General features: G+C 40.7%; 2 protein-coding genes across 9 annotated transcripts in view; both read right to left on the bottom strand.

Annotated features, from left to right (window-relative positions):
• Positions 1 to 239: 239 nt before the first annotated feature.
• Positions 240 to 1235, bottom strand: REP15 (RAB15 effector protein). The gene has a single exon (XM_030322052.1). It carries the CDS (start codon positions 1233 to 1235, stop codon positions 525 to 527), a length of 711 nt encoding a protein of 236 aa, XP_030177912.1. The 3' UTR covers positions 240 to 524.
• A 927-nt stretch (positions 1236 to 2162) lies between these two features.
• The window catches only part of PPFIBP1 (PPFIA binding protein 1), a 117458-nt gene continuing 96837 nt past the window's right edge, over positions 2163 to 22783 (bottom strand). For 4 of the 8 annotated variants that reach the window (XM_030322041.1, XM_030322040.1, XM_030322043.1 and 1 more), the window contains 15 exons: positions 22556 to 22616; positions 22150 to 22179; positions 18792 to 18963; positions 18273 to 18305; positions 15761 to 15911; positions 15352 to 15480; positions 13697 to 13847; positions 12893 to 13004; positions 12667 to 12755; positions 9520 to 9642; positions 8616 to 8741; positions 7822 to 8010; positions 5648 to 5827; positions 4377 to 4442; positions 2163 to 3994 (listed from right to left, as the gene is read on the bottom strand). In XM_030322041.1, coding sequence (XP_030177901.1) covers positions 3908 to 3994; positions 4377 to 4442; positions 5648 to 5827; positions 7822 to 8010; positions 8616 to 8741; positions 9520 to 9642; positions 12667 to 12755; positions 12893 to 13004; positions 13697 to 13847; positions 15352 to 15480; positions 15761 to 15911; positions 18273 to 18305; positions 18792 to 18963; positions 22150 to 22179; positions 22556 to 22616 — 1699 coding nt within the window. In that variant the 3' untranslated portion in view covers positions 2163 to 3907. The remainder of the gene's footprint in view (positions 3995 to 4376; positions 4443 to 5647; positions 5828 to 7821; positions 8011 to 8615; positions 8742 to 9519; positions 9643 to 12666; positions 12756 to 12892; positions 13005 to 13696; positions 13848 to 15351; positions 15481 to 15760; positions 15912 to 18272; positions 18306 to 18791; positions 18964 to 22149; positions 22180 to 22555; positions 22617 to 22783) is intronic. The other 4 variants (XM_030322044.1, XM_030322045.1, XM_032593939.1 and 1 more) reach the window with 1 other exon arrangement.

The raw sequence follows: 22783 nt of genomic DNA, 5'->3' as shown, positions 1-22783 counted from the left end.
CTGGGGATGAGCTGGGAGCAAAGGCAGAGCTTAGGGGAAGAAAGGGGAATGAGGTTTTGCCTAGGAGTCCTGGAATGAAACTGGTATTGTAAATGTAATTAAACCTGTTCTGTAGTCCATGAGACTGCATGGCACCACCTCACCCCAGCCACCTTCCACCCGCAGCAGTAAAAATATATTTTACACTTTCAAGTTCTAGACTTATTATAATAAACAAAGACGCATTTTTTAAGCAAATCAAACTTTAAGGGTGACTTTATTATCCCCTCCTCCCATTTTTATAATTGAATAAAGGAAATTGTAACTTTTCCCTGCAATGTAGGCAGGGTTTTTCCCTCTCCGTAGTCATGACATTATATTTTTTGACCCAGGTGATCATTTTCATTCAATGGAGGGTGGGTGTAAAAAAAAAAAAAAAACAACAACAACATATCCCATGCTGGGATGATGCAAGTGTGTGAGCTTGCCTATTAGAGTATTTTTTCTTTTTGCCTTACAGGCCAGTCTGATTGTGCACATCCAGTTCAGAGGATGCTAATATAAACCTTGCCCACCTCTCTCAGCCCATCTTTCTTACTCAGACAGTTTCCAAGCAGCTCTCTGATGGAGACACAGTCTTCAGTTTCCCGGACAAATTGCGCCACGGCCTTTGCTCCTGGCAGATGGCCCCTCACTGTCTCACTTTTGACACTGTCCAGGACAACTCCTCTGATGTCTTTGGGCTTTCCTGGCACACCAAAGATGATAAACAGGCCCAGGCAATCCTCTCCTATCAAGTTACAGAAATCTTCCAGCTTATCGAATCTACTTCTCTTCCTGGAAGGCTCCTCTGGCCCGGGTTCTGGATGTGAGAAGTCGCAAGGCTTAGAAACCACAGGAGGAAGAGTAGACATCTGCAGGGTCTGCACTGCCAGCTGCAGCCTTATTTGCTTATCGGATCCCCAGAAGGTCCAAATCCAGTCTGCCCCAAACAGTACGGCTTGGTGCTTGGACATCTTGGTGGTGGTGAGCCACTCATCAACTCCCTTTTCTTGGCAGAAGGTGACAAAGTGGATTAAGAAGATCTCATTCAGAGTGTTTGAAGCTGGGCACAGGTTGCTCAGAGGATCTTCAAATCCAAGATAGTCCTTCAGTTTCTCAGCCGCATGGACTATCGCCTCGCTGACAACCTCACCGACGCTGAAAACCTCTGTGCCGTCTTTCAGAGCCAACTGTTGTGATGGTTTTTGCCCCATGTTCTCTGCAACCCATCAAGACTGCTTCCGAAGGTCACATGTGTGATCCTCATTCAGAGTGACTTCTTTTCCAGATTCAAAATCTTACAACGAAGTCACATCTGTTAACGTGGGCCCAGTTTTCCGACTCCACATTTATGTGGGGTAGCTAAGCGTATCTACACATAACTAAGCAAACACGTTAGGTCTCCCTGTTTGCCAATGAGGCGTGTTGTATTCATACAGATTCCTGTTGGCTTATTAAGTGAGAGATAACTAACCTTCACCAAAAACATCTGTTCCTCTCTAGTTCTAGTCACTCAACTTTTACTATTTGGCAATTTCTTCCAAGACCGGTTTCCACTTTTCAGATTTTACTTAAATTAAAAGTAGCATTCAGTTTTTTTTAAAAAAAATTTTTAATGTTTATTTATTTTTGAGACAGAGAGAGACAGAGCATGAATGGGGGAGGGGCAGAGAGAGAGGGAGACACAGAATCGGAAGCAGGCTCCAGGCTCTGGGCCATCAGCCCAGAGCCTGACGCGGGGCTCGAACTCACGAACGGTGAGATCGTGACCTGAGCTGAAGTCGGACGCTCAACCGACTGAGCCACCCAGGCGCCCCGGCATTCAGTTTTTTAAAGAACCATACACCTCCTTCCATACAACTAATGTCTTCAACTTTGCTGGTGAGTCCTTTCCCTTTGCTTTTCCGATAACCTCTCTGCCGTGATTCCTCACCCCCCCAGCCCAGCAGCCTGTTTCCTTTCATACAGAAATTCCTCTGAGTCCTCACATTTCTACCTGTTGATACGTGCTATAAGCCTCACCTCAATAAACGTATGGGAGTTTGTGAATTATAAAGCATTTGTGTCACTGTTCTCTACACCAGAAATAAAGCCCCGTGGGTATTCTGAACAAAGGAAAATAAAGTCACAGACAACAAAAATGAGGCAATCATCAATTGACTTTATTTCTTTTCATATGGTAATACCAGCAGTGTACAACATTTCGTAAATAAAATATATATCGTCAAAAAAATCTGAACTTTATCACATATCATCAGTTATGTTACACTGTCCTGAATAAAGAATATTTGGCATCTATAACAGTCTCCTGGTATTGTGTTAACCAGGTTTGGATAAGAAACTGTTTTTCAAATGGTGACAGATGTTTGCATTAAAATAAAACACTAATATGTAAGGAGTCCAATACAGTTACCAAACGACTAGTGGGGAACAAAAGATTATTATTAACATCAAATCATTTTAGTAATGAATAAACAGCAATTTAGTTCGACAGGCCCTTGTTGAAAAGCTTGATAACTTGCTAATAGCTTGCGAGATCACACAACCGACATTCAAACAGAATTTATAAGCACGTCCACTGGCGTATATGGAACTGCTCCCCCTGTGCCAGTTTGTGAAAACCTGTCTTTCCCAGGTTGGCTATTAGAAGTGATGTAGTAGTGAATAAAACATAGAATAATTTTTCTAATACCCCTTAAAAAGTGATAAACAGTCATTTCTTGATAAATGATATTTGGGCCCTGTGCGATCAACAATCATCAACTACATTTTCATATCGCAATACAGCCATTATAAAACTCATGTTGTAGCCTCAGAATTATTGAACCCTGGGACAAAATGTCCAAATATTCAGCATCTTAAAAAAAAAAATCTCATTCATTGATAGCCTGAGAAATGTACGTTTAATAACATAAGGTAGACTGTTAGTGTTTTGATGTAATAAACTATTTAGCAAAGAGGAAAATAAGAAGCTTTAATACTGTAAAGGTTTTTGTTTTGTTTTGGTTTCTTCAGAAATCATTTCTATGTCTACATTTTGGGGGAACTCCTGAATGCATTCAAGTTAAGAGTATTTAAATGTCTCTTGAGTTCTTCCTTTGGAGGTAAAAGGATCCAAGATTAAGGTTGAACTTCTTAACTCTTCAACAATTTTGTGATGTATCATCAAGGAAGGGGTATTTCAGATATACTAATTTGGTTGGAATGATCAACAGCATTACAATTCAGTTGTGGAGAAGGAAAGATCATCCCAACCTTTCCATGAAACCAGCTGGTCCATGAAAATTCTGATCGCTGTGTTTGCTTTTCACCATCTGCCTTATGTCACAAGATAAAAGTTCTATTTTCTATGTACTAAATATGTACACATATTTTTAAAAACATATAAAAAAGGACCACGGGAGGCAAGGGGAGGTGTGGCTGGCACTTAGCGGGCACACTGAATGCTTAAAGAAATTCCACCTATTGATTTTGAAAGCAGATGATGCTCTGCTTTGATGGCTGTGGTGCTGTCACACGGACGGACGCAGACGTGACAGAGTCATTCACAGACTGCTTCCTGCTTCCCACATCCTGCATACCGTGAAGGGGAATGGCAACACGACGGTAAAACACTCATATTAAATGCAATACTTTAAATATAATATATCACAGATTTGTACATTAAATAGAAGAAAAACGATTATCGTCTCATTCACCAGTGTCTCCTTTTTCATGGCGTCTTCAGAACGGGCACATACCCCCTGCTTTCGGTTTCCACTTCCACATGAGAAGTTGGAATAATAGACAGTAAACAATCTGCTGCTTGTTATGTGTTCTGTGAGTGTTTGAGAAGGAAGGTGGAGAAAAGGCGAGGGGCTCCTGATGCTCATTTGAGGGCCGTGGTTTAAACGTTGGAGTCCTCGTCAGTGATGCTGGCACTGGGGGAACGAGCGGCGAAGTCTCTGAACATGTCGTCCTCCTTTAACATGTGCTGGGAAACAAGGAGACGGGGGGGTCACACACACTGGGAGCCACGAGCTCAGAACTACACATCCTCCATGAAACATGTAGTCCTTTGGGGTTATTTTTTTTTTAATTTTTTTTTAACGTTTATTTAATTTTTGAGACAGAGAGAGACAGAGCATGAATGGGGGAGGGTCAGAGAGAGAGGGAGACACAGAACCAGAAGCAGGCTCCAGGCTCTGAGCTGTCAGCACAGAGCCCGACGCGGGGCTCGAACTCACGGACCGCGAGATCATGACCTGAGCCGAAGTCGGCCGCTTAACCGACTGAGCCACCCAGGCGCCCACTTTGGGATTATTTTTAAACATATCTTGGAGAATTAACATTTTAAACTCATTTTATAGACTTACCGTTAGATTGTTGATGCCTTCAGAGAACGCACCTATCTGTCTCACTGTCCCTTCTGAATCTTCCATCTGCAAAGAACATACCATAACATGACCTCCTCATTTGCCCAATTTCAAAGAAAGCACAGCAAAGTGAGCAAAAGTCTAAGAATAACGCGAGTGACACTGAATAGGATGGGTGCAACAGAACACTTCTCTCTTTTTTTTAAATGTTTATTTATTTTGAGAGAAGAGAGAGGGAGGGAGGACAAGGGGGACAGAGAGAGGGAGGGAGGGAGAAGGGGGAGGGGCAGAGAGAGAGAGAGAGAGAGAGAGAGAGAGAGAGAGAAAGAATTCTAATCAGGCCCCATGCCCCCAGCGCAAAGCCCGATGTGGGGCTCAACCCTACCAACTGTGAGATCATGACCCGAGCAGAAATCAAGAGTCAGGGGCACCTGGGTGCCTCAGTCAGTTGAGTGTCTGACCTCAGCTCAGGTCATGATCTTGCGGTTCATGAGTTCGAGCCCCATATTGGGCCGCTGCTGTCAGCCTGTCAGCTCAGAGCCCACTTCAGATCCTCTGTCCCCCTCCCTCTCTCTGCCCCTCCCCTGCCTGTGCTCTCCTAAAAATAAATAAATACTAAAAAACAAAGGAAAAAAGAAAGAAATCAAGAGTCAGATGCTTCACCGACCGAGCCACCGAGGTGCCCCACAACAGAACACTTCTGATGAAACCTCCTTTCGTTACTGTAACCAGACATTAAATACTAGATGAAACAAGACTACCACATATAGTGCAATGCTCTGATGTTGACAATGACACCAAAGGATTGGTGTTGAAAGGGTAGTATTCAAATCCATGACTTCATACTGAAAAGGCTAACAGCTGTGTATTTCTGACTTGATTTAACACAAAGATTTCCTTAATACAGAGACGATATAACATAGGTGAATAGCTCAGGCTTTGGAGCTGGCCTGGCAAGTTGGAATCCCAGATCTTCTAGCAGCTCTTCTATCTTGGGTAAGTTACTGAATCTGTGCCTCGGTTTCCTTCTCTCTAGAATGAGGATAACCATGCTCTGTAGGTTTTAGGGTCACCATGAAAGTTAATATATGTTATGTGCTCAGGAGAGTGCCTGAAACATAGTAAGCAATCTGGAAGTTGTTGACTATTACCTTATCATTATCTTTATTTTATGGTGTTTGAGGAAAAACTGATTAGTAGACATAGTGCATGAAGTTTCCATTTTAGTGTTTCAATGCTGGAGGAACTTTCGTATACAGTGTTGCATTTACCTGCTCTAACCGGTCTAACTCATCTTCATCATACAGGCGCATGTCCAAACCAGGTTTAAATCCTTTCTTGCATGTACTTCCTGATGCCTGTCCCAATTCCATTGGACAAACATATTCTTCCCCATCTTCCTGTTTCTTCTTTCTCAGATTCCCAAAATTGCTGAAGGTCAGTTTCTTTGGCTTTAAAAGAAGAGCAAACATACAGGGATTTCATAAAATTCATGTGGCAAAAGATCAATAACATGCGTAATTATGCATTCCAACTACAGAGAAAATCAGTCGGATGATTCCATTGGTGTAACAAACATAAAAGCATCCTGGGTGTATGATTGACGCACCCAAGTATGATAACTAATCCTTATTATGAAGCTCAGAAGACTAAGCTTGTTCTCCTCATTCATACCAATTAGCTGGGTAGTCACTGTGAAAAGTCAAAAATGTCAAGAGCCTTGGTTTTGATTAAACAGGACTTCATGCAATGAGATGTCTCAGAGATGAATCCAATTTTGCAAGGTTTTCCCATCTAAAATGAGCACAAGAAAATGGACCTGACTTGTATTTTCTTTTCGGGGAAGCTATGATTATCGTAGACGCCTGTTATGCTTCCGTAACAGGATTGGTGGCTGTTAGAAGAATCCTCACTCGTTTGGAGACAGAACTTCCAGTGATACTTGGAAGAGAAATTCCATAAGCAGATGGTGATCAGGCTGATGCTGAGAATTTTCTTTTCATAATGTTTATTTTATTTATTTTGAGAGAGAGAGAGAGAGAGACAGAGAGACGGAGAGAGGGAGTGCATGCAGGGGAGGGGCAGCGAGAGAGAGAGGGAGAGAAAGAACTCCAAGCAGGCGCCATGCTGTCAACGCAGAGCCCAAAGCAAGGCTCGATCTCACAGTTTGTGAGATCATGACCTGAGCAGAGATCAAGAGTCAGACGCCTAACCGACTGAGCCACCCAGGTGCCCCATGATACTGAGAATTTAGGTACAACAGAACCTTTTAGACGTTTCAAATCCAGTACATCTTTTAAGGGAGAAAAGGAGCTGAAGAGAAAGTGTCAGGACGGTAGAGGAGGTAATAAAAAACAACAACAACAACAAAACATTATATGTATGTACATAAAGAACTTGGTACATATTTGTGGTGAAGCTGATAAACCCTATTTCTACATTAAGTTGGTTGAGATAACAGACACAGAAGAGTGCACAGAGAAATGATTTTTTTTAATTTTTAAAAAAATCTTTATGTTTTGAGAGAGAGAGGAAAAGTGCAAGCAGGGGAGAGACAGAGAGAGAGGGAGACACAGAATCTTAAGCAGGCTGAGCTGTCAGCACAGAGCCTGACATGGGGCTTGAACCCACAGACCGTGAGATCATGACCTAAGTAGAAGTTGGACACTCAACCGACTAAGCCACCCAGGTGCCGCCCACTGAGAAATGATTTAAAAGAAGAAAAAGTAATCTGAATTTGGTATGACCCATGAATCTGGGTCAATCTGGAAAGAGTCATTCTCTGCTGGTCTACCTTGAATCATTTCTTAAGTATCTTTTTCTAAGTTTCAAGCTTGGCCAACTGTAAGCCAGACAAGCTGAACCTGTGTGAGAAGAAATCCTCCTCTTAGAATGGATTTATCCACAGAACAACTGCAATCGATAGTTGAGCCCAAGTTGCAAACTCTCTGTGTTTGCAATGTACTGACTGCATGCCAACATCATACTCTTCGTTACTGTTAACGCTAATAAAATAAATGATTTGAGTAAAGAAGCCCCCAAAAAGAAACTTTCAAAAATGCATTTTCTTTCTTACTCTAAAAAACGGATGCACTATCAGGGGCACCTGGGTGGTGCAGTCAGTTAAGCATCTGACTCATGATCTCAGCTCAGGTCGTAGTCTCACAGTTCGTGAGTTCAAGTCCTGCATCAGGCTCTGCACTGATGTTGGAGAGCCTGCTTGGGGTTCTGTCTCTACTTTTCTCTGACCCTCCCCCACTTGTGCTCTTTCTCTCTTTCTCAAAAGAAATAAACTTTAAAATAAAAAAGAAAAATGACGGACTATCAATTCATCCACAAAACTTTACAAACCCCACAAAAATGCCTGACCCAGATGGGTAAAAACTTAGCCCCCGCTTTAGTCTTTGCTTTAAGCAATTATTAGAAGGCACAAGCTCGGACCAACCTTCACTTTGGCAGTGGCTGTTAGAAGTACATAATCTGGTAACTCCATGGCATCACGCTTTTGGTGCTGGGCCTCAGCACCGATCAGAAGGTTGAAATGAGTGGCCAAATGTCTTCGCAAGAGGGTCTTACTTGGTGGGATATTCAATAACTGAGCCATTGTTTCTACATTAAAACGAGGTTCTAGAACCTAGAAGAAACATTAAGATTGTTTAAGGCACCACAAACCATGTACGTCTGCCCTGTGCTTTATAATTTGCAAAGCTCTTTCACTTAGTTATCACCAATGACCCCTCAACTACCCAGTGAGACAGACCGAGTATGAACCTCGATCTTCAAGCCACACACCTTTTCTTTATCTTGCCTAAGCTAGTGAGAAGTAGAGCTGGTCCTGACACCCAGGCAGTACCAAAGTTAGGGCTTCTAGCTCTCTGAAGTGGTCTCTGGGATGCCTTTGGAAGCCAGCTCCTTGCACAACATCAACGTGCAGAAATACAATCTGTATGTTTGTAGGTGTTTCAAAACATGATCATATGAGGGCCAGTGGCCAGTGTCCCTTACCCAACATAAGAGACAATAAATGAGAAACAGGTTTAAATCTGGTCTAGAGTTATATGACATAAAGAAAAACCATGGGAAAAAATGCTCAGAAAGTAAAGACTCACTAGAAATGGTACCAGAGGGTTCGGTTAGGTGACTCTAGGGTATGACAAGCAAACTGATAATATCCTACTCATGAGACTAATGGAAAGAAAATGCTAAGAAGTCAATTTTTAAATTAAAAGAGAGTTTTACCATGAGCCCACCATGAACACCACTGCCTCTGAGATTGGGGGCATATTCTGCCAAGTCCACGGAGCGCAGCCACTCCATCACACGATGGTTGGTCCACTGCTGAACCTCTGACGGGGTGATGCTATTCTATGAGAACAAACACCAAGAGCTTCAGTCATTGACGATGGGATTCCAAACATTAAAACTTCAAATTCTAAAAAGTCTGCTGCAAAGAGCAGTTACTTGATGTCCCACTCAGTGTTTACAGAAAGAGTGAAAAGGTATTTACTGGTCTGAATTTTGTTTTAAGGCATCCATGTTATGGTTTCAAGCTTTTTTACAAACTAATAAAGCAGTGCTTTAGGGAAAGCGAGTCTTTTTTTTTTTGTTTTTAGTTTATTTATTTATTTTGGGGGGAGCAAGGGCAGAGAGAGAGGGAGACAGAGAGGGAGAGAGAGTACCAGGTAGGCTCCACGCTATCAACACACAGCCCAACATGGGCCTCGAACTCATGACCTGTGACATGATGACCTGAGCCGAAATCAAGAGTTGAAGAGTTGGACACAACCAACTGAGCCACTCAGGCGCCTCAAGAAAACCAAGTCTTTGTAGTGATATTTAACTCTGTGGCTTAAGGAAGCAGAAAAATATACCCAAGAAAAGGAGGAAGGGTAATTAAACAATCTTTGTGTTTTAGTTACACAGGTGGAGCTGTCATGGGGGGAATGGAAGGAAGGTAGGAAAACAAAGCCCCACAAGGTAATGAGGTTGGATTGGAAGCTCTGTGGAAACCGGAAGCTTCTCCTGCAGACTCCACAAAGAAATGGGTGTTTGCTCTGCACACACACACACACACACACACACACACACAGTCTCACACATGGAAAGTGCAGGCTGTATAATAAATCTGAACCCCAGGTGCTACCTCATCAGATGGCCGCCTCCGCAGACAGTTTGGTTCAAAGTTATTGATCCTCAGGACCTGAATAGCCCTTTTGATACTGAGATGGTGCAGCACACTCACAACCTTCAAAGACAGTAAGTCATCCTGCAAAAAAGAACAAAAAGAGGAACTCGCTGAGCTCTAAGGGTCTTCTCAGGGAAATCTCAGAAAACCTGAGCAAAAGTAGAAAAGCCCCCTAACCAAAATGCCTCCAGTGCTTGTCAGTGTTTTCAAACCTTTTATTTAGTAACAAAACCTTTTTTCCTGTTCCAAACAAAATCCTCTCCAGGACCCCATTAAAAAGAAAAAAAAAAAATTAATGTTCCAACAGAAGCCAACTTCTACCTGTTTCTCTCTCTTCCAGACATTCTGAGATAGGACCATGGGACCCCACAGCTCTGAAGAACATTTTTGAAAAGCACCTGCTGGGTCACTGCAAAAAGTGATCCTCTTTGAAGTGATGTGTTAAGAGCACATGATGTTCACTGACGATCACAGCTTGGTTTTCTGAGCTAAGGCACATCACCGTTTTAGGGAAAACCAGAGGAATGTCTCTGCTATACTATTCCCCCAGCCTCAAAAAATCTCTAGTTCTGGATTATTATGCTTTAACTAGCAGACGCTGTGAATAATTTTGGAAACTTTATGTTGATCACTGCAAAGGTTTTGGTGAGAGTTAAAAGGAAGTTGTAAGTAGCAACATATAGCACCACCAGTTCCTTAAAAGGGTACCTTTCGCCAGTCTGTGGTTACTGGGAATGTTTCAAACATACCAATCACACCAAAACAAATTACTTCAGAAGGTGATGTGGAGGGCAGTGTCAAGATAAGCACCAGTCTACTTCCAAACACACCCAGAAAATAAAACAAGAATAACATCCATTTTAGGCACACCTTACTGATAGCATGCTTCTTGGGGGGGGGGGGGGGGGGTGGAAGGGGAGGCAGATCTATTACAGAAATAGTTTTTAAATAAAAATATTAGACAATCAGCTAAAATTCTTAAGGCTACTAACTGAGCAAACATTTTTTCCCTGAAAATTTTCTGGATAAATTTCTTAAAGGCAATGCCTTATGGTAAGTTAGAAAGAGCATTTCACATATTTTAATCTAAGAGCGAGACACCCATTCAAAACATTCCCAGGTGGGCTATTTTCAACTAATTAAAGTACCAGATTAAAAAAATTTTAAATGCATAATGATTGAAATGTATATACAAGGCTAATTATTTTAGCTTAAGGGATTTTAAAAGTAGGGGCTATTTTCTTTTAAATCAAACCAGACTTTTTTTAGATTTAAAAACAGCTTTCATTTTTAAGTAATTTTAGATTTACCGAAGAGTTATCAAAGCAGAGCAAAGTCCCATATATCCTTCATTCAGCTTCCCCTTATGTTAACAACTTATATAACCATGACATAGTCATCAAAACGAAGGAGTTAACATAGATTATAAAAAATGATAACTAAACTACAGACTTCATTCAAATTTCACCAGTTTTTCCACTACGTCCTTTCTCCGTTCCAGGACCCAACCCAGGGTACCACATTAAAAACAGATTTTTTGTGACTTAGAACTCCTGGGGTCAAATTTTCTAGGATAATATATTCTTTTATAGCCACAAAAGTTATATGCACTTCCTTTGTGATTTTAAGCCTGAATCTGCTCGCATTCCTGCAGGAACAAACCTATACCTAGACGGGCAGGCAAGAATTTACTAAATTTGTTTTAGGCTGAGCATTAAGAGCAGGAATCTGGAAAAAGCTTGGGTTCAAATGCTCTGTGACTTTCTACCACTTTCTAGCTGTGGAAAGCTGGCTAGGTTACTCAATTTCTCAGTTCTTTCACTCCCTCGTCTAAAAACTGGGGACAAGAAGAGTGCTAACTCAAGTTCTGCTGAGACTTGAGTATTAATATGAGTATAGTGCTTGCAAGAGAGTGCCTGGTACACAGTAAATGTTCAATGTACCACATGTTGGGTGTTACTGCAAGCAGGTATACGTTACGTGCCCACCAAGGTATGGACTTGGGTTCAATGACACAGAAGAAAACAAAGCCCATCAGATGAACCTCAAATTTGATCCTGAAAAAATTGGTGTTTGAAAATTTCAACTTATTTAAAGAAGATACTATGGTAGATGGTTCCAGAGCCCAGGTGACAAAAGGCCCCTTTAAATAAAAGCATCTAATGTAATAGTACACTAATAGTCCTATGGAATCTAGAATAGGTTCTCCTGGAATCTGTCTCTCCCCACTGTTGTAAAGTAGGGACAAGTCCTTCCACCTCTTGGATGGAAGGCTAAAAATAAGAAACAATAATGAAGGAATCAGAGGTGGTCTACCTCACCCTACTTCTTCTTTACCCTGGTAACTCCTGCCCTAGTCAAATGGAGCTGAAGTGGGAAAGGAAGCAAGTTTCAGGTAATAGTCTCAAAAGTGGAAGGGAGGAGAGAAGACAAGTCTCTGTAGATGTCAGGTCAGAAGGACGGTCTCTTCTGAGTGGATACTGCATATAGGCATGTGTAACTCAGAAATTGCCAGTGCTTCAAAACTCTACATTCTAGTTTTTAAACATCTTTATTACATATAATTCACATACTAGAACATTTATGCAAAGTGTGCACCTCAATTGTACATTGTTGAATATATATAAAATCAACTTTCTGGACAGCTTAGTTATTTTTTTAAAGTTTATTTATTTTGAGAGGAAGAGAGAGAGAGAGAGAGAGAGGATATAGAGAATACCAAGCAGGCTCTGTGTTGTCAGCACAGAGCCCAACATGGTGCTTGATCTCACAAACCGTGAGATCATGACCTGAGCAGAAATCCAGAGTTGGACACTTAACTGACTGAGCCACCCAGGTTCCCCATGGACAGCTTAGTTTAGATTAGGTTTCACATAGCTTAAATCAGAGTTTCAAATTTCCCAGTGGTGTTGCAATCATCAAATCCTACAACTTCAACTTAACAGGAAATATTACTGCTCTTCTCAAGTTAAGGCAACACCTTCAAACCCTGGTGGAATCATTTTGAAAACAATGTATTTTACTCACTCTATTTCTGTGTTTCTCAGAGAAAAACAATTTTACCTCTCCCCACCTCCAAAAAAAAACTGGGAGTAAATCACTTACAACAGTCATGTAATGGAGCATTCGACCATCTACTCGTCCTTCGTCAAACTGCGTCTTGTACTGGGGGAGACCAATATCATCCAACCACCCTAAAGGAGAGAAATCAGTGTTGTTAGTGAGGCACACAACACCTGTACTTATGATTAAAAAGAAAAAGCAGCTTTACTTTTTCATTCATTCGTTTGTTCGTTCATTCATTCATTCATAAATGAATGAACCCTCTTACGAGTGACCCAGTTGAAATCCAGCTTTCCGTGATTGGTTTCTTCTTCGGATCCCAGGGCTTGCAGTGCCAGCTGGAGTTTCTTTCGATGAAGTGAATGCTTAATTCCAAGTTCCTGAAATAATAAACAGAAACACCAGCTTTACAATTCTGTCAATATGGGCTGGATACCACTGGCAAAAAATGCAAATTCTCCCCAAGGGAAGCTAGTGTTAAAGAGTCAACAATCACATTAAATCAGTGTACTAACTCAGGCTAGTGAGATGTCGCTGAACAAAAGCCCTCTAGAAAGCCAAGACCACTGCAATTAGTTTAGTGGCATGCTATACTCCCTACTAGGCTCCTTCCTTCGCAAGACTGGGATTACAGCACACAAAAGAAAAATTCTACTGTTTTTGTACTAAATGTTAAATAATTAGGAAGAAATGTTAAATAATTAGACATAAGATGTAAGGCTCCTTTTCTTTCCCCCTTAATGTAAAGCTGAATTGCATACGTTACATTGAGAAGTGGGGCCCATGCTAAGCCACAGAATGATTTTGAGAAATATGAGCTTAAGGTTTATTATTATGTCTATACAACTATTTATCGTTAAAATGCCCAGTGGCTTACATGTTTCATAAAGAACCATTAAGACCGGTACTTCTTGTTAAGTCCATGAAATAAATTAAAAAAAAGAGTGTGAAGCAGAAAACATAAATGTTTTCAAGAGTACTGACTGGCTCCACCCACTCCCCTTTCTAGAAATCCTACATTCATAGTCTCTTTCTCAGTATCCATTGTCTAAACAAACAGAGAAATAGTCACCTTCTCTAGATCTTGTTGAGAAGCCTGCAAAAGTGTTTGGCCAGATGCAATCCAATGCTTTCCAGAATTCAGGTAGGACCCCAAGCCTTGTTCCACAAGCCAATTGCAAACTTGCTCCTTGGTCCATTTGGCAAATGGCATGTCCAAGTCACTGTAGGAAAAGGAAAAACTGCATGAAAAACAATTCAGAGGCCAACCCTGTGACTTATCATCAAGACTGAACAACTATATATCGAATTGACATGGGAATTCCCTGGTGGTACCCATTTGACCATGGAAAGTTTCAGGACATATTTGGAGGAGGAAATGGCACTGGAGTTAAAAGTTACCTCATAAGACCATGGTTTTTATTTCAAATGTAACTACAAAAGATTCAATATGATTGTGCAAGAACGTGTCATATGGAAGAAAACCAAGTTGAAAGAACAAGTCAAGTCACTGTGCTAGTTTCAATCAACGTTGCTTGAAGACTGAATTCCAAAACAGAAAACACTAGGTTAGACTGAAAGAAATCAAGTCTAACTTGAGTTAACTTTAGCAGAATTACGGTTTCTCTCCAGGTGGTAACCAATGGGAAGAGAGCAATATGCCATCACTGAGTATAGAAAAATGTAAACAATGACAAAAGAAAAATGTAATCAAAGCAAAGTTCTGGGTTTTTTGGTTTTTTACTTTGACACATAGTGCATTCCTCTTTGAAAAAAAATGTGTAAATAAACAAGACTTTTTTTTTTTTAAAGCACAAGGAAGTCCTCTACTGTGTACAAAGAGAACATATGGCAAACGAGACTCCAGTATTTGAAGAAAGCCAGAGTTTCCTCCTTGATGAAACTTGTGTCCAGTCTTCTGCGTGAGTGGGAGGGACCATGTTTAAAGGGTTTCTAGCCCATTATCACAATCAAAAGATTTAGTTATCAATGATTTGTACTAGATGTTTGCCAACCCCACCCTCTTTATTCTTAGTAGGTCAGTGTAGTAATCTCAAACCAGCCCTAAATTGGGATAAGAGTGAAGGAAAAGTTCACAGAGTCTTAACAGAAAAAACATCACAAGGTCCTGATAAATTTAGTAATTCTGATAGAATTTACATCTTTAGGTGCTTTCACAGAATCCATTAGTCAATTAATGTTGCTTGAACAGTTACCATTTGCCAGATACTTAATGCATATAAACTCAATTACCTTTTGGGGAATGTACTAATTAACACCATGGAAACAAGGGCACAGAGCATGGAAGTAGTTGCTCAAGGTGACCCAGGTTATAGGAAGTGGTAAGCCCAGAAATCAGATCCAAACAGTCTGTGTCCAGAGCTTAACCACTATGCTATCCCATCTCTCCAGAGTTGTGCTTTAGAGTACTTACAGTAATTATTTTCTCTGTCAAATTTAAGTCCAAAAATCATTCCAACCGAGACGTTGCTGACACTTTAGCACTGGTCCCTCCCCTAGCTCACAGAGCCCCCCATCTTCTGCATGATTTTCAACAACCAATGCCAAATGGCACTGCCCTATAAAGATGATGGACCCTTTCGCTAGGCACAACAGTAAGCAATGGATTCCACCATCCAACCCAGGGACAATACTAACATCGCAGGTGTTCACGGCCATGACACTTAAGTAGACATGTAAAAAGTTCATTCATTCGGCTGTTCTCACCTGTTAGACTGTCCCAAATCTCGAGACCAACCCAGTCGCGGCCCTGCGGTTGCCCTTGTTCCTCCTCTTTTGAATTCAGGCTCAGACATGTCATCTGGGTTGAATGTAGTTGACTGACTTCTCCTAAGTCTGAACAGAAGACACAATACCACGTTGCCTTGTATGAGACCTGAAGAGACCTTAGACTTTAATCAGAACATTGCTTATGTATGGTCGGAACAGATACTTGGATTTCAACGTTAACTGAGACCCAATGAGTTAATGAATTCCAGATCACAATCTTCCTTCCATAGAGGGAACACAAAAGACTTAAAGTTTCACACTTCTTTCCCGCCAATTTTCCATTTATTCCTACATTTGAGCAACATATAATACAAAGCCCACTCCATTTGTGTGCTCTGTTACTTACTTTCCAAAGAGTTTCATGATACCTCTGGATTTCTTTTTGGAATCTGGCGATGGCGGAGATATCTGGAAGGGACTACTTCCCGGCGCATCTTTTGGCCGGGAAGATACACCAGCAAGATCTAGGTGCTCAGCTGTCTCCTTCTCTGTTTCAGCTATTCCAAGAATAGAATACAAACTCAATGAGCTTTAAGTATGGAATGAATGTGACTAAATGTTATTAACCTTTTTGGTTTTAGCAATTGTTATACATTCTTCTTCTGTTGTTCTTTCATCAGTGATTTACAAATAGCACCCTACAAATACTAAAAATGGAACACAGATGTATGTTTTGCTCTGTTGGCTGTTCTGTATAAATTAACAGTATGTAGAATATTTTGTATGATATTGTGTATAGATTAACTTACAAGTGATAGCCTCTTTGAGATTCAAAGGTATGAGAGGATTGTAATAATCTTTCCTCGAGTGATTGAATTAATAATGAAATCATTCTCAATCTTCGCAAAGCACTTGGTACTGTGGACTCCCTCCTACATTCTTCAACATCACCATCTCCTTCACCTTCTTGTTATGACACTCTCCCAAATCTGCCATCTGATAGTTTCTTCTTTGCTGTAGCACCTGTTTTCTCTTCCTCTTTCACTCCAAGATTCTGCTCTACGTCCCCTCAGTAGGATCTCTAGACAAGCTCACCCACTCCACACTCAGCACTAAATGATGGCTTCCCTCATATATAAACAGCTGGTATCAAAACCTGTGGACCTAATCTCTCTCCCCAGGCTCCGTATATGAACATCTATGGATACTCCCAATTTGGTGTGCCAGGGACATCTTGAACTCAACAAACCACACAATTTTCCTGAGTCTTCTCTTAAATTTGCTTTTTAAATATTTCCTTAATACTAATTAATATTCTCCCTCTTACTCCAGTTCAAACTCTTTGTCATAGTCTTTTCACTCCCTCCTCTCCTTTGCCATTTACATCAAATCTCAGTTACCAATTTCCATCAATTCTTTTGCAAGAGATGTATTCCTATTTATCTCGTTATGTGCTGAGAAAAGAATGAACTGATAGGCATAAATTTTTCTTTAGATATAAAATCAGTGCCTGTTGATTCTGCCTTGAAAGAATAACCCAAATTTGCTACTCCTCAGTTTCTGAGCATTAACTAGCTTAATTCATTCAGCTGTCCCTTCATGGATGATCCCACACTAGCAAACACAAGGGGTACTGTTTCCTCAATGTGAGACTGTATGCTTTTTCAGGAAAGTAAAAATTGTACACAAATCACAGGAACGATGTTTCAGCAAGATAAAAAGTTGCAGAGATTGACTTTTCTATGAAGCACAGCTGTGATTATAGGTTATAATAAGCAGTACTCAGCTCTTAGCATTGACAATTTATTTCTTCTGAGAAAGATGCAAAAAAAATTTGAAAGTAGTTGTCTGGATTTTATCCCATGTTTATCCTAGAAATGTAAGACTACAAAGAGAGAGGTTACCTTTACTGACCCACATGAAGAGGCATGTGGGTACCTACGCAAGATAATAAAACCAAAATCCAAAGGAGCCTTTGAAACCCTAAAGCCATCATGGGTACTGGCATGCCTGAAAATGTTGCCTAACTCACCCTCATTTAAGAAGCATCCTATTCTAGGGGCGCCTGGGTGGCGCAGTCGGTTAAGCGTCCGACTTCAGCCAGGTCACGATCTCGCGGTCCGGGAGTTCGAGCCCCGCGTCAGGCTCTGGGCTGATGGCTCAGAGCCTGGAGCCTGTTTCCGATTCTGTGTCTCCCTCTCTCTCTGCCCCTCCCCCGTTCATGCTCTGTCTCTCTCTGTCCCAAAAATAAATAAATGTTGAAAAAAAAAATTTTAAAAAAAAGAAGCATCCTATTCTTATTTTTTGTCTTGCGGATGCTTTTTCCCTACTGAGCCTCCCCTCTCCTTAAATCACTTTGAGGGTGACTCCTCAGATATCACATAGAGCTCCTTTGGGTGTCACTAAACGTCACCTCCATCTTCAAAGCAATCAATGTCGGAATGATGTCCCCCGAATGAAGTAAGTCTGAGATAACCATTTTCAACATCTCTACAGACTTCTCTATTTGGTTGAAAACATTTCTCTCTGGGGATAACGTAAACATGGAGAAGGAGGTACTGCTGGGACCTGGGAGTTAGTGTGAGACAGTGTGCACTCGAAGGGTGAAAAGGCTGGAATTTATGATGCAGGACAGTCCTGCCCTGGTCTCCGAGGGGTGCTGTGTGCACTTCCAGGTCCCCCCAGAGCCCCTCGCGAGGTGTCATTAGCATGGGTTAAAACAGCATTTAGGCTTGGAAGCATAGGCTCTACAGAGAGTCCTAATTTTCAGCAGGAGGTGGAAGGAACTCTCTGGAGTAAAGGACTACATTTCCTGATTGCTGCCAGCTCGCTTTCTAGAGATCACAGATGCCCAGGGCAAGGATTAGCTCAGTTTGGAGGACAGCACTGGCAAAGGCTGGCATGCAGGGGTACGATACCTAAGGTGGGTGCACTGGCACTTCGTTTACGATCTTCAGATATCCCAACAACGCACACAATCACACGCAGCCCAATGGAGAGAACACAGGAGAATGGCAAAATGAAACACGGATCAAACTCCTACTCACAAAATACACACAGTGGGAGGAAAGGCAAGCACCACACTGTGCTTCCAACGTTGCAGACTCCATTAGCAGTTTCAATATGGGGTTAATCTACCCACTTTCAAAACAGATGAGAAGCTGTTTACAATGAAGTCAGAGGGCATCAGTGTTTTTGGTCTTTCCTCTACGTTTATGCTCCAACAAGGAGAGCAGGGTGAGAGCCTACCCAGAACTATCTTTACCACTGAATTCAACCGATGGAAGCCTTTTTTTTTTTTTTCCTAACTTTTCCCCCAAGTCATTCACCTTCATTTCTGAGAAAGAGAAAAACACACAAATAGATGAACAAGGGAAGAGATCGATCTTTTCCTCATTCTGAAAGAATTAAAGCAAAGGCATTTTGGCCACACATACCCAAGTTGGGGGCACTTGCTGTCCTCTTGTTACTTTTTATTTTAAAAAAGCCACGCCCAAAGGAAGATCTGGCTTTTCGAGTGCCAAAGGGGTTGTCATCCATGGAGGCATCATGTCCTGGAGCTTTTGGAGGGAGGCTTCCAAATGGGCTGCTTTCTGCTGGAGTTTTATCCTGAGAGAGAAGTAATAATAAATGTAACACAGCACTAACTTGCATAATTATTAGCACATGCCGGGTGCAACATCTGATATTTGACATATTTGACTTTATTTTGAAGAATGATGGAACTAACAGATTGATTACAAATATTATAAGTTTAAAAGGTCAATGCTGAAAGCTACTTAAGAAAACAACAGCTATGGCAGCAACAAAAACATGGTCATCACTCACGTGCTTAGGACTTGAAATATTTAAGATATAGAAATCCTAAAATTTGGGGGCACCTAAGTGGCTCAGTCAGTTGAGTGTCTGACTTTGGCCTAGATCATGACCTCACAGTTTGTGAGTTCAAGCCTCTGTGCTAACCGCATGGAGCCTGGAGCCTGCTTCGAGTTCTGTGTCTCCCTCTCTCTCTGCCCTTTCCTGCTCGCACATGCACGCTCTCTCTCCCTCTCTCTCAAAAATGAATAAACATTTTTAAAAATTAAAAAAAAAAAACACAACACTGTAAAAAAAATTCTCAATTTTTATTTGCCTTATTCCCCTCAAGGACATGGAAATAAGATATTACATAACCAGAACACCAGTAGGTTTCTTATTTTTCTAACAATTATGACACATATTTGGCTATAACACAGTTCAGTCTTTGTAATATAACTGCATCAGTAGAAGCCCAATATAATATAATCACTCTACAAAGCAGGCATTAACCCCACTTCTACACCAGCAGTATAAAGAGATTCTACTCTAGTTATTTTAAATATTCTTCTCAAAGAATTAATAATAAAATGAAGACAAAATCAGTGACTGTTAAATATTAAAAAAAATTTTTTTTAATGTTTATTTATTTCTGAGAGAGAGAGAGAGAGAGAGAGACAGAGCATGAGTGGGGGAGGGGCAGAGAGAGAGGGAGACACAGAATCTGAAACAGGCTCCAGGCTCTGAGCTGTCAGCAGAGCCTGATGCAGGGCTCGAACTCACAAACCGTGAGATCATGACCTGAGCTGAAGTCGGTCGCTCAACCGACTGAGCCACCCAGGTGCCCCTCTTCTCAAAGAATTAATAATAAAATGAAGACACCATCAGTGACTGTTAAATATTTTTTTTAAGTGGTGTTCTGGAATATATTCATATCTTGCCTGCAAGTTACCAAACACGGATGACTAATTTTCGAAGACTATGCAGATATACTTAACATCAAAACTAAACTTGCTATAATTAAATTTTTCTTCCTTGATTTAGAAGCCACTTGGGCTGTCCACAATATTTCAAGGTATTTATGAAGAACTGTAATTAAGTTATACTTGTATTATTTTTTTAATTTATTTTGAGAGAGAGTTCATGTGAATGGGGCAGGCAGAGAGAGAGAAACAGAGACAGTGTGAGTGGGGGAGGGGCAGAGAGAGAGAATCTCAAGCAGGTTCCATGTTGTCAGTGCAGAGCCTGACATGGGGCTTGATCCCAGGAACTGTGAGATCATGACCTGAGCTGAAACTAAGAGTCAGATACTTAACCAACTGAGCCTGCTTAGTAATCTATTTAAAAAAAAAAATTTTTTTTTCACATTTATTTTTGAGAGACACAGAGAGACAGAACACAAGTGAGGGAGGGGCATAGAGAGAAGGAGACACAGAATCCGAAGGAAGCTCCAGGCTCCGAGCTGACAGAACAGAGCCCGACACGGGGCTCAAACTCACAAACTGTGAGATCATGACCTGAGCCAAAGTCGGATGCTTAACTTACTGAGCCACCCAAGCGCCCCATAATCTAACTATTAAGTTATACTTTAAGTACTGTTTATTTTTGGGGCACCTGGGTGGCTCAGTCAGTCAAGCATCTGACTCTCAGTTTTGGCTCAGATCATGATCTCACGGTTTTGTGAGTTTAAGCCCCACATTTGGCTCTGTGCTGACAGTGCGGAGCCTGCTTGGGATCCTCCCTCTCTCTCTCTCTCTCTCTCTCTCTCTCTCTCTCTCTCCCCCCCCCCCTCCCTCCCCCCTCCCCTACTCACGCTGTCTTTCAAAATAAATAAACTTAAAAATTTTTAAATAAAAAAATTACTGTTTATTTTTGAGCTTTCTGGTTATTTGAATATGCAGTTACAGAAATATGATCTATTATATTGTTGTAGTATTATCCAAACAAAGATGCTTTTGTTTGCATGTTTTCATTTCTCTAAAATCTCTTGCCCTCTGTTTCTTTTATTGCAGAGGTGGAGAAAGGGAAGAGGGGACACAGGCTTTAAGGTGGTGATTTTATTCTACATATCTACTGCTCATCGTAACTACAAGTTTGTAGGTGCTACAATTCAGTGATTCTGTTATCTGTGTCATTACTGATGTCAAAATCACTTAATAATTTATTGAACTGGAAAGACAAAAAGGACAGAGAATGACTGTAATCACAGCTGTAGAGACTGTCTGTGTCTCATCAATGATACCTACATATGGCTCAAGGCATTAAGAGCCAACAGTCAAGAGAGTGCACTTGGAAGTAGCCTCTCTACCAGAACCAGTAGCCTCTCTACCCTTTACAAAGTTGATGATTAAAAATCAGAGGAAAGAAGAACCAGAGCCCCTGTTGATAATGTCTTTAAAAAACAAAAAACAAAAACCAAACCAACAACAACAAAAAAAACCCACCAAAATGTTTGCTGTAAATAGACAGTGGCTATAGTAAATGAATGGCTGGTCTAAGACTGGTGATCTAAGAAGGACTTTTTGTGAGGTCTAAGGAAGTCAAAGTATGACCATTAAGAACATCAACAGCCTGATTTGAGTGTTTGGGGTTTTTTGGTTTGTTTTTTACAACAGTTTATTGAGGTGAAATATAAAAAGTAACTACTCTGAATCGAACAGTTCGATGGCATTTAGTACAATCACAGTGTTGTGTAACCATTATCCACCTAGTTCCACAGCATTTCCATCATTCTCAATAAAACCCCTTACCCATTAAGCAGCTTCCCTTCCTCTCTCTCCATCTCTGGCAACCACCAATCTGTGTTCTGTCTCTATGGGTTTATCTATTCTGGATATTTCACATAAGTGGAATCATTTCATGTGTGATCTTTTGTGTCTGGCTTCTTTCATTTAACATGTTTTAGAGATTCTAAGTTTTGGTTTTTTGGAGGCATTTAAGCAATCACAGGTATTAGAAGTCTCAAACATATTTGTATTATAATCTAGACATAAAAATTACCTCTGAAGGCTTCTGGACAGACTCTGTATCCTGTTCAAAACAACAACAATATTTTAAGGTTGTTACAGGAATCCCTTATATGTTGAGAATGTGTCACATACAATTCCATAAATTAAATTTACATCTACTTCAAAGCTATACAATTTCAGTTTCATTTATTTTCAGTAATGGTTTATTAAAGTCTTCATTTTTTTGTTTTATATACTACTTTCAATCCTTCATATTCATATTTCTTAATATTCACCATTAACAGTGATATCTAATAATTTTTCAGTAGAGAAACTACAAGCTCTTCTTAAAAGAGTTTTATCTGCAAAATGGAAAATATGAAGAACCCTGAAGATTTTCTTCTCAGGGTAACCAAGAGAAAAAAAAACAACAACAACAACAAACAAACAGAACCAACCCCATCTGATGACTCTTTCTTCAGATTGCCCAGGCTGCTGGACTTTTGCAGACTCGAAGTTCTAAAAATAACAATAATAGTAATAAGGATTGATAATAAGTGCCTCTGGTGCCACTGTTTCTAAGTAGAATATCTTGGAAAGAAACTAAAATTGTGTGTGGGTTGAATCCTGGTAATAAAAGAAACTCTGGATTCAGGCAGTCACTTATGTGCTTAACTAAATTATAA

This window comes from Lynx canadensis, chromosome B4, assembly GCF_007474595.2.
Source record: "Lynx canadensis isolate LIC74 chromosome B4, mLynCan4.pri.v2, whole genome shotgun sequence".
Taxonomy (NCBI): domain Eukaryota; kingdom Metazoa; phylum Chordata; class Mammalia; order Carnivora; family Felidae; genus Lynx; species Lynx canadensis.
Note: the sequence above shows the minus strand (reverse complement) of the source record. Positions and strands in the feature narration are given on the sequence as shown.

What these genes read in the sequence shown, in the direction of transcription:
- REP15 (XM_030322052.1), bottom strand. Translation starts at nt 1,235, where the DNA reads ATGGGGCAAAAACCATCACAACAGTTGGCTCTGAAAGACGGCACAGAG.